Source organism: Apostichopus japonicus, chromosome 3 (assembly GCF_037975245.1).
Source record: "Apostichopus japonicus isolate 1M-3 chromosome 3, ASM3797524v1, whole genome shotgun sequence".
NCBI classification, from domain to species: Eukaryota; Metazoa; Echinodermata; class Holothuroidea; order Aspidochirotida; family Stichopodidae; genus Apostichopus; species Apostichopus japonicus.
This window is the reverse complement of record NC_092563.1, coordinates 14347367-14358622: the sequence shown is the minus strand read 5'-3', so window position 1 is coordinate 14358622 and position 11256 is coordinate 14347367. Positions and strand designations below refer to the sequence as shown.

The 11256-nt window shown below is 37.5% G+C and overlaps 1 protein-coding gene across 3 annotated transcripts in view; it reads right to left on the bottom strand.

Moving 5' to 3' along the window:
• Positions 1–3654: 3654 nt before the first annotated feature.
• LOC139964152 (O-acyltransferase like protein-like) overlaps positions 3655–11256 on the bottom strand; it is a 48856-nt gene continuing 41254 nt past the window's right edge. For 2 of the 3 annotated variants that reach the window (XM_071965532.1, XM_071965539.1), the window contains exons 15-16: positions 10010–10152; positions 3655–8861 (exon numbers count right to left, since the gene is read on the bottom strand). In XM_071965532.1, the coding sequence (XP_071821633.1) occupies positions 8748–8861; positions 10010–10152 (257 nt within the window). In that variant the 3' untranslated portion in view covers positions 3655–8747. The remainder of the gene's footprint in view (positions 8862–10009; positions 10153–11256) is intronic. The other variant, XR_011791856.1, reaches the window with a different exon arrangement.

Genomic DNA, 11256 nt, shown 5'->3' with positions numbered 1-11256 from the left:
CAACCGCGTCTTCACGCACCGTGAAAAGTGGAAGCAGTGAGTACCGGTAAGCGTAACACAACTTCGTCTTAGGCCAATGACTTGCCTCATTTCAGCCAGTTCTCCAACATCCCCTTACTTAGTGGCGGAGCGTCCATATATACAGTCAGGGGGCGGATCCACCCCCCCCCCCTCCTGACGGACTCAAATGGACTGCTGGCGCCCTTTTCAGCTTTTCACTACTTTTAACTTATTCGCGATTATTGACTATTTTATTGCGCTCTCATATACCTATTGACATTTATCATATTCGTTTGGTGTATAATTTTCCGACAAAATGGCGACGACACCTATTTATTCTCCGTTTATCTGCAAATTAGCAAGGCCCGGAAAGAGTTTCCTGCAATCTAGGGAGTAACTTTACTCAAAAATTTTCTGTACGCTCCGCGCCAACCTGTGGTGGCGCTCCGCTTAGATAGTGTCGAAAGCGCCCCTACAGACCATTCTTGCCCCCCCTGACCAATACCCCTAGCTCCGCCACTGCCCTTACTACACTCAAAAACGTCTTTGCGAGTACACTAACGAGTAATAGCTACTCTCTTAAAACACCATCGAATATACAAATTACAATGTTTTTACAGACTTTTACGTGCAATCTGAGAAATTGCAGGCTTGAGACCCTTATTTTAGGGCTAGGTATTCGCAGCATAAAACACTCGGGAAGTGCCGTTTCCGGCCATCTGGGGGTTTGAAAAAACCCAAAATTTTCTTGTACGCTCCGCGCCAACCGATGGTGGCGCTCCGCTTAGATAGTCTCCACACATTAGCCCCCCCCCCCCCCAATAATTTTTCCGTTCCGCCGCGCCTGGCCACAGTAACTGTTAATTGAGAAATGACAGGCTTTTCTAATATTTTAACTGCAAAATGAGGAAAAGAAATACCAAATCAATACATCCTCTGGGAGTTGAATTCTAGACAGAGAGTTTGTCTTACTTTCTAAGTACATAGCACTAACCACTGTAACTGTTTAGAAATAATTATTACTTATTTGATTTGATTTATTTTTTTTTCACGTGCAAATATACAATGTGAAAGGAAGTCTTCTATAAAGCATACAATAGCCTAAAAATGTAAAAGTCTTTGGTCAGAAAAGCATTATTTGGACAATTGCTTCCCATCTGGCAAAGACATATCCCTAACAAACAGTAAACCAGCGTCGTAAAAGCTATTTGTCATAAACAATGGTATTATCAATTCTAAGAAAGTTATTGGGGATTTGCTCACCCAAGTCTTCCGAAGGTTTCTTACAGATAGCTAAGCTTACTCAAAACCATACAAATTTGTCCAATGAAGGTATTTTCAAATACAGGAAATATCCTGGTCATGAAAATTACAATTAAAAAGCAACTCTTTACCGGACGGCGACAGAGAGGAATGAAAAAAAGAGCTTCCAATACCCTGTGTTGGCATTATTACAATAACGCTTGACCCAAGAGGTTTTGAGAGCACCAACAAAGCTGTGAACATATATTATTTTTAAACCCCCCTTTTCAATGGGGTTAAACATAGTAAGTCTCCTTACTTTATCAGTTTTCCCCTTCGAAATAAATCAAAAATAGTACTTTGGATCTTATCAATAAAATCTTTTGGGAGGGCTAGGCAGATTCCTTTGGGACCACGTATCTCCCGAACGGAAGCAGATATGGACCTGGGAGTTGCAAATTTGGGCTCCTGAGCATAGGTTCAACCCCCTGTTACGTCATTTGGGCAAAATCGATTTTGCGTCGAGTTTGGGTCAGTTTTGGAAAACTGCTAATCAGGTTTTTGGCCCCCCTGCACGCCCCCACACAACACCCAATTCCAAAATAAACTTCATATTCGTAATCAGCGTGTCGCGAACTACCAGAAAAGATACACATTTATCGCATTTGCGACAACAAGTTTTTTCATCTCAAGCAAAAGTAACACCAAAAAACTTTTACGACGAACAAAGGTTTAAAATCTTTTGTTGTCCCTAAAAGTTTTTCGGTTTTCTATTGTTCCTCTGAAAAGTTGCAAACTGAAGGAAATAAAAGGGCGCTCGACGCATCTTGCCAGTGATACGTGATTTCAAAGCAGTCAAATAAAACCTTTGTTTGTCATCTTAAGTTCTATCTTGACATTTATGAATAAATGGGTCAAATTTTGGCAAAAACTGCTTACGGTTTTTTAGGTAAAAAAATTTTTTGTCGCAAAGGCGATAAACGTGTATCTTTTCTGGTAGTTCGCGACACGCTGATAACGAATCTGAAGTTTATTTTGGAATTGGGTGTTGTGTGTGTGCGTGCAGGGGGGCCCAAAAAACCTGATTTATGATCTATGAAAAAAATAGAAATCATATAGACAAAAAGCCTTTCCCGGTCAGATAATTACCTGAAATTGGTGTATAACAAAGGCAAGGGTGTCTTCTACTCCACGTCTAATTTTAATGTCGATGGGTGTTTCAGAGAGGACGAGAGAGTGGGCTGAAAAGAGGGGGTTTTCCAAATTGTGCCCTTATAAAGAACACGTATTTCTATCGGGTCCTTTGGGACCACATATATCCCGAACGGAAGCAGATATGGACCTGGGAGTTGCAGATTTGGGCTCCTGAGCATCGATTACTCCCTGTTACGTCATTTGGGCAAAATCGATTTTGGGTCAGTTTTGGAAAACTGCTAATCAGGTTTTTGGCCCCCCCTGCACGCCCCCACACAACACCCAATTCCAAAATAAACTTCATATTCGTAATCAGCGTGTCGCGAACTACCAGAAAAGATACGCATTTATCGCATTTGCGACAACAATCTCAAGAAAAAGTAAGACCGAAAAACTTTTACGACGAACAAAGGTTTAAAATCTTTAGTTGTCCCTAAAAGTTTTTCGGTTTTCAATTGTTCCTCTGAAAGTTGCAAACTGAAGGAAATAAAAGGGCGCTCGACGCATCTTGCCAGTGATACGTGATTTCAAAGCAGTCAAATAAAACCTTTGTTTGTCATCTTAAGTTCTATCTTGACATTTATGAATAAATGGGTCAAATTTTGGCAAAAACTGCTTACGGTTTCTTAGGTGAAAAAACTTTTTGTCGCGAAGGCGATAAATGTGTATCTTTTCTGGTAGTTCGCGACACGCTATTACGAATCTGAAGGTGACCTGTCACAAATATGCTGTTATATACTACTATTAAACACAACTAGCTGATTTGTTCCACCAGACATTAGACTCGCCCCAAACCGCGTGCCGCGCTCTGAAAAAGTTAACTGATTGCAAGAGAAGTTTTCTTTCTTGTCGCTACAAAATGCAGACAGTAATGAAACGTGATACCTTGTTATCTTTTATGTGGACCTGAGATGTCCATCGCTGCTATGTACACAATGTTGTGGGTATTGACCGTAGCTGCATGTATTGACTGTACACTAGTGTCTAATTACCGACGATAGCAAGCTGTGTATTTTCTGGGATCGATGGTGGTGTCTAACACTTCTGTCTGACTTCATTCGAAACTTGGTCAGATCACCAGCATAAGACGTTTCTTTGTGCGCGAGTCTTCACTCACTTTAAGTTCTGATATGAAGGACTTAGTGTGTCCTGGAAGAGAATGCTGATGAGGCAGCTAGGGGTCAAGAAAGAAAAAAAGACTAGAGATTGACACTCTCAGAAAATTTAACACGGTACAAAAAAATCTTTATGTATTGAATTCTTTCTAATATTACAAACAATGAAAAGTTGTTGTCAAAACAAACAACATCAATTTTTTCCACACCTTATACAGTAATAGTACTGCTGTAATATCCTAAAGATATATACTGTGTATAATTATATATTGTGCATAATATGACCTCATTTAAAACATGCTATCAACACTATTTCAATGAATCCATAAAATCTAGCCGCTTCGTCATTCAGAACGTTAAACTTGTTAATTTTCAATGAAAAACTCCATATTTTGGTCACAAATGTTGATTTTTCGTTTAAAATCTTTATTATTCTTAATTATTATTATTATTACTATTTTGCCCTATGGCATTGTTGAAACTCTGGGCAGTCATCTACTTCTACCAATATTTAACAATTGCTTAAAAAACAAAACAAGGGAAGTTGCTCGGTTGTACATCAAATAGATCTAACCCTAGATGACAAAAAAAAAATAAAAAATTCCATCCTCCTTCCTCAAAGAAAAACATACACAAACACACAAACAAATACTTTTTGGTTTTCCGAACTAGTTGGCGCCCTCTGCCTTGCACTACCTTTAATTGATAATAATTAAAATACTAATTTTTAAATGCTTCTCCTACTTGAAATTACTTTGTCTATAAGTGGAAACCATCTGTGGGAATTGAGCTGGGTGCCAAGAGGTGATTGACAGTACCAACATGTTATCATTTTCTGGCTGCGATGTGATCTCAGTCTAGTGGTCACCTGGTTAACTACATCCAAATGATGCTGACAAATTTAGTTTAACAAATCAGAGGGAGCGGAAAGGAGTGACGTCTCTTATATGACTGGTTGACCTGGGTTGCTCGTGTAAAACAACTTACTAACTTATAATGCATACATCATATTTCAAGAATTTTCTTTTCATATTCACTTGTGATATTTCATCAGATTATGAATTGCACATAGGTATTTAATACTCCCATCCGGTGGCAGAAACAAGCTGCCCGACAACATTTATCATCTGTAGTATAAACTCACTCACATTTTTGATAGCATAAAAATACTAACATTTTCAAGGAGTAAACTCTTAACAAAGCAGCCACCCACTTGCAGTTACTTGTAATAGTGTACTAGAAAATATCATGGAAGCATTCCTTTGACAGTATGTACATGACAACATGTACTTGTATTTTATTCAGTCTGATCATACCTGCATGTACTTGTCTATTATTCAGCCTAACAATACCTGCATGTACTTGACAATCATTCAGCCTAACCATACCTGCATGTACTTGTATATTATTCAGCCTAACCATACCTGCATGTACTTGATAATCATTCAGCCTAACCATACCTGCATGTACTTGATAATCATTCAGCCTAACCATACCTGCATGTACTTGTATATTATTCAGCCTAACCATACCTGCATGTACTTGATAATCATTCAGCCTAACCATATCTGCATGTACTTGATAATCATTCAGCCTAACCATACCTGAATGTACTTGTTTAATATTCAGCCTAACAATACCTGCATGTACTTGATAATCATTCAGCCTAACCATACCTGCATGTACTTGTTTATTATTCAGCCTAACAATACCTGCATTTACTTGATAATCATTCAGCCTAACAATACCTGCATGTACTTGATAATCATTCAGCCTAACCATACCTGCATGTACTTGATAATCATTCAGCCTAACCATACCTGCATGTACTTGATAATCATTCAGCCTAACCATACCTGCATGTACTTGTTTATTATTCAGCCTAACAATACCTGCATGTACCTGAATATTATTCAGTTATTCGAAAAGCTGTGGGGTTTCAACAGAACCCAATATTAACAACAGAAAATATAAATTACAGAATACTGGCAACAAAATAAGGATAACAACAAAATAGTATAGTGAATCCTGATGTTAGCACTGTTGCTAGACAACAATTTCATAAAAATAACATAGCCCACAACATCTTCCCGAAAAACTACATCGACCACCTCCATCCACAATCCTATTCGATATAAGCTATAGACATTTCTGATCGCAATTTGGGAAACAAAAATTATAGAAATCAAATTTTGCCGGAAGAGTGTGAGATTACTTTTAAAGCATAGGAGACTGGTAGAAAAAATACAGGAGAGTTGGCAGGTATCATACAAGAGGAAAAAGGAAGCAGAAAGGTGGAAAAAAGAATAAGAAAAAAAGATGTGCTGTAACAAAGAAGAAGAAGAAATATCATGGCAATAAAACATTTGATCATCATAACTGAAAAATAAAAGCAAAACAAAACAAAACAGAAAAAACAAAATGGAACATTCGTTATGAAAACAAAACAAGAACCTGATACGAGATACTGATTAATCGTTAACTTACGTCAAACGCCACTGAGTACGAAATATAAAGAGGGGATGAAATAATAATAATAAAGGAATCATAAAAATTGCACCTCTACAGCAGCCAGCATTTTCATATTTCAGCAGACATAATTCAGCCCGACTTTTCTTCTTTAGCATATAAAAGTTACCAAATAATGGTGATTCAAACCAAAAAAAAAACGTAACATTATTTCTCAATTTCAGTTTAGAAAAACAATCTTATCCACTCCAAAAATTCTGGTAAATGATACCACTCTCTACGCCTAAACCTAACAACTATTTTCCAAGTGACAGTGGAATGATATGAAAATGTTTCCAGTAGATTTCAGGTTATGATGGTTACACAGAATTGATAAATTCAATAGTGGCAAGTGAAGCATTTTGTCTCCCCCTTCCCCACCCTTCCCCCCTGCACCCATACCCCTTAATGAATTTCTGGTTAGAAACCGTGTAAAAATTAGGACGCCGGGCGGAGAGGGCTGCAGCATCCCGTAGCCAGCAATTTTGTAATTTCAGTTTGGAAAACAATTTTATCCAATCCAAAAATTCCAGTAGATGATACCACTCTCTACGCCTATACCTAACAACTATTTTCGAAGTGACAGTGGAATGATATGAAAATGTTTTCAGTAGATTTCAGGTTATGATGGTTACACAGAATTGATAAATTCTATAGTGGCAAGTGAAGCATTTTGTCTCCCCCTTCCCCAACCTCCCCCCCCCAGCACCCATACCCCTGAATGAATTTCTGGTTAGATACCGTTTCAAAATTAGGACCCCTGGGGGAGGGGGCTGCAGCATCCCGCAGCCAGGCTGCATAGGACATAATCCCTTGTGCTGTGTAGTTTTCACACGATAGGCACTGCCGGTCTGCAGACATCAATCCCCATTATTTGATATTGATTTCATCCTAGCTGAGCAGGATTTGCAGCCGCTGCAGCTAGGTAAGCGACTTAATATGTTTCTGCATAAATGAACGAACACAGGTCCGACTTGATTACCGGAAAACTTGATAATACCAAGCAATCATTACAAGTGAAGACATTTGGGAAGGGTACAGTAGACTGGAGTGCATATATCGTTTGGGGACAGGTTAGGGCAGAGTGAAGTAAATATCAACATTTCGTGACTTTTCAGTATCTGAATACTTTTTTGGCCTTCAGGACCCGAGTGGACCATTCAACAATAATCGCACAATGTGGTTCATTCATCGCAATGTGGTTCAATCCAAAATGGAAAAAATTTAGATTTTTTTATTTATTTTTTTATTCACAATATATCAGTAGGTATTAAGCCACTTCAAAATCAAGAAGCTATTTTCACCAAATGAGATGAAATTTCCCAAGGGGAAAAACAAATTCAGCTTATAAATTAATTGGTTGAAATGTTCTGTTAATAGCGGCAGCCTTTCATGGGTTCCATAACTAACAGACAAACAGACAGACAGACAGACAGACAGATATACACAAAAGCAGGCAGACATGGCACAATCTCAAATTTAGCATCAAAGATAATTCACCTAAAGTTACATGTACAACAAAGTAAAGACTGCACAAAACTGCAGCAAATAGCTTAAAAATTTACTAAAAAAAAATAGAAAAAAAACAAAAACAAAAACAAAATTAGATTACGCAGTGATCCATTTCTTACTAAGGCTTAAAATAAATGTTTAAATAGCTGTTAAAAACAAGTGAAAATAATTGTTTTCATCCAAGCTTAACTTGCTTACCACAAAACAAAGCCGGTGAATAAAGACAGGTTGCCCTACCAACCTATAATACGAGATTGTGATTGGTTGGCACAGTATCAAACTATGGTATATTCTTCAATGTTGCATAATACAATTTCCTTATATCACAACATTGCACATTAATGAACATTCTGAACTCTATATTAAAACTTGATGGCAAGATACATTTTTTCCCCAATAATTCTACATATTAAAGGTACAAATTATGATTCGGTTAAATGGTTAAAATGTTTAAATTTGTTGCTTCCTAACTTTACTTCAAGATTGAAGTAGCACTTAACATGATTTTGCGAAAAAGGATGTACATTATTTTGAGATTACAAACCAATTCTACCCCAGTACGTGAATACCTCATCCGCAGAGAGGAATTATCTTTCGATATCACAGATTGCTACAGAACACAGCGTTCATCCATCCACTCATGGGCGACACATTATCAAAGCACTGTCTGTGCTTCAATGAAATAACAAACAACACTTTTCCGAGGTTCCTTTCTATAAAATGTCAACAAAATATGTCAACAAGTCTGAAAAAAAAGACCAAACGACTGTAACAAGACCATTGATATCAGAATTTGATTTCCAAAATTTCAGCTGCACATTATTAAGTTTATACTATAAACTATGTATGCAGCGGGAAAATCCACTCTACAGGACAAAACAATTTTACAAGACGTTGAAAGACTTGACTTATTATTCTGGAAATTTTCACTCAACTATGGCATCTTAAACTGTAAATTATAAACTCGACCTTTGACACAGTCAAAACTGTTGCAAAACTTTAATTCCTGATATTATCAGAATTTTCAATTGATATAACTCAATCTTACAAAGAGTTGTCAAAAAACTTGGCAAATGTAGAAAAAAAAAAGAAGGAAAAAAAAATGCTGAGATAGATAAAAGAAAGTAGTCATGTACAACAGGTCTTAACAAACTGCTGAGATGTTTCCAATTGAGATCACGGTTGAGGGAAAAACAGTTTCTCCAGGTTTCTGAGAGGATATTCCACCATGAGCAAAAGGATAGCTGCGCAAACGTACGATATCAGGCAAATGCCTGCATACGTGAAAGACTGTCGAGAGAAAGAGGAGAGGGAGGATGAAAAGTGATTTGTGAGAACCAAAACGAGATGCATGAAAACCTCAAAGGTAGTCTCACTGACGAGAGAGGTGTCTTGGGGAACATTTTACAGGACAGCTATATCAGTGAAACCTCCTTTAGAAATTTCCATAAGTTCTCCATCCATAAGTTCTCCATCTTTCCATAAGTTCTCCATCACAAAAGATCCCAATCATAGCATGCTAGATGTGTAATGGCATCCTCTTGTGAACAGTTCTATGACACTATGTGTGTGTGTGAACCAGCTAATCCTAACCCCTCCCCAGACGACACTAAAATGTCTTTTTCTCTCCAAGCGACAGTTTCAAATTTCATAGGTGTGGATATTTAACAGACTTTTGTTTTTCTCTCTATTAAAAAATTTGAAAATAATTTTCATATGTTCACAATACATTTTTGTTTATGTATTAAATGAATCACCCTCCATCTATAGAACCCCTGGTGTCTCTCTCTTTAGTATCATACAGCTTCCCTCATCATCTTATGATATGGTTGTCTCACCACAGCGTAACTGGAAACAAAGCTTATGAATGACAAAACAAGAAAACGAAAAACACCAGTGCAAGGGAAACTACATAGCTAGATCCTGAAGTACATTTCCAAAGACAAAATAAAAGAAATGGTAATTTTTTTTTTGGGGGGGGGGGTAAATTATGAAGTCTTCATTTTAAAATTCTTAAGTTCATCTGTTCCAGCAGTTTTAGATAAACAAAATATTTCTGTACATGAATCATCAACATACATGCATATAACGTAAGTAGAGAAGAAAAAAAACATCATATTGGTGATATACACACACGCTGAAAGTTTCAAAAAAATCGTAAAAATTTTGACCATTTCTGACCCTGTGAATTTCTTGCAATGACAGCAGAAATCTGAAAATTATCATTATGACATAGAAACACTATCTATGGAAAATTGGTAAAATCTGATAAAAATTTATGCAAAAAGATAAATTTCAGATTTTTACCATTTTACCATGTCAATACTTTCTAACTTGTCTCTGGTACCATTTGGAAGGCATTAAATGCCAAGTAAATTTCGAAAGCAATTTTATTGATATTTTATAGTGTATTTATATTATAATCATTATCAACTTACCATGAGTTGAAGAGATAGATATGGGGGTGTGCCAAGACTCGAGAGGTACAACTTGATCAAGATAGGGTGCACGAGGTAGGTCGAATAGCCCAGTCTTGCTAACGGTGCCCATATATTGTGACTCAGGACAGCGTTGACCCAACCTTAAAATATGAAGGAAAACGAAATTTGGTATACTTTTCGTCAAAGGAAAGACTAACAATACAGCCTAATGAGCAATCTATCTAGAAAACCTAAACGAGGGGTAGCATACAAAGACAAAATATCCAAAGAACTGAGTTAAAAAGCAACATAAAACAAATGTGACGTAATTAAGAGGAACCTTGAACAACTCAAGGCAAGTAAATTTACGAAGATGAAAGTTTTTTGGCCAAAGCTGTCGAGCCACAGCAGTTAAAGATCCATTAATGGAAAAGCTAACTTGCAGTCTATGGGAAGACCTGGATTTAAAGGTCAAAACATCTTTTTAATGCAGCCTGACTCCATTTTATTGAGTACCGCCCAATTTAGCAGAATAATTTTAAGACACGATGCATACAAATTAGCAACCATTGGAGATATCTGGCAATTTGTGTGATATGACAAAATTTATTAGTAATAGAAAAAAAAAATCCCCGTTTTTTTTTAACCTGCTAGGGTTTTATAATTTGAGGACCAGAGGAAACCGATAGAAATACTCTTTTTCTTAAAACTGGTATTCATTGTACTTCAGTTGAGGAATTACAAGCCCATCTTCACAGTTTACAGGGAATGAAACAGAAGAGCAATCAAACGTTGTCTCCTCAAATTCCCCTTACCCGTTTCCTCCATAACTGATGACATCTTGTATGTGTTGCTGTATGTATGTACTATGTGGTACTCCTTCCACACATAACCAAATCCACCATGCTCCCTCCCCCACCTTCCCTCACCATCAATCCACCTTCCCTCCACCCACACCCACCTTACATCCACCCTCCCTCCATCTTCTTTCCACCCTCCCCCTTGTATCCACTTGCATCCACCCTCCCTCCATCTTCCCTCCACCCTCCCCCACCCTCCTTCCACCTTCCCTCCACCATCCATGCACCTTCCATCCACCCTCCCTGCCACAGTCTCTCAATGTAATTTTCATCATGAACATATTCTTGGCTGTACTGAACGCTTCTGTTCACTTCTTTCCTGACAATTTTCCGACAATTTCTTTTCATACATCATTTGTATAATTGACCTCATGAATAAACATACTTAGCTGAAATTCATTTGAC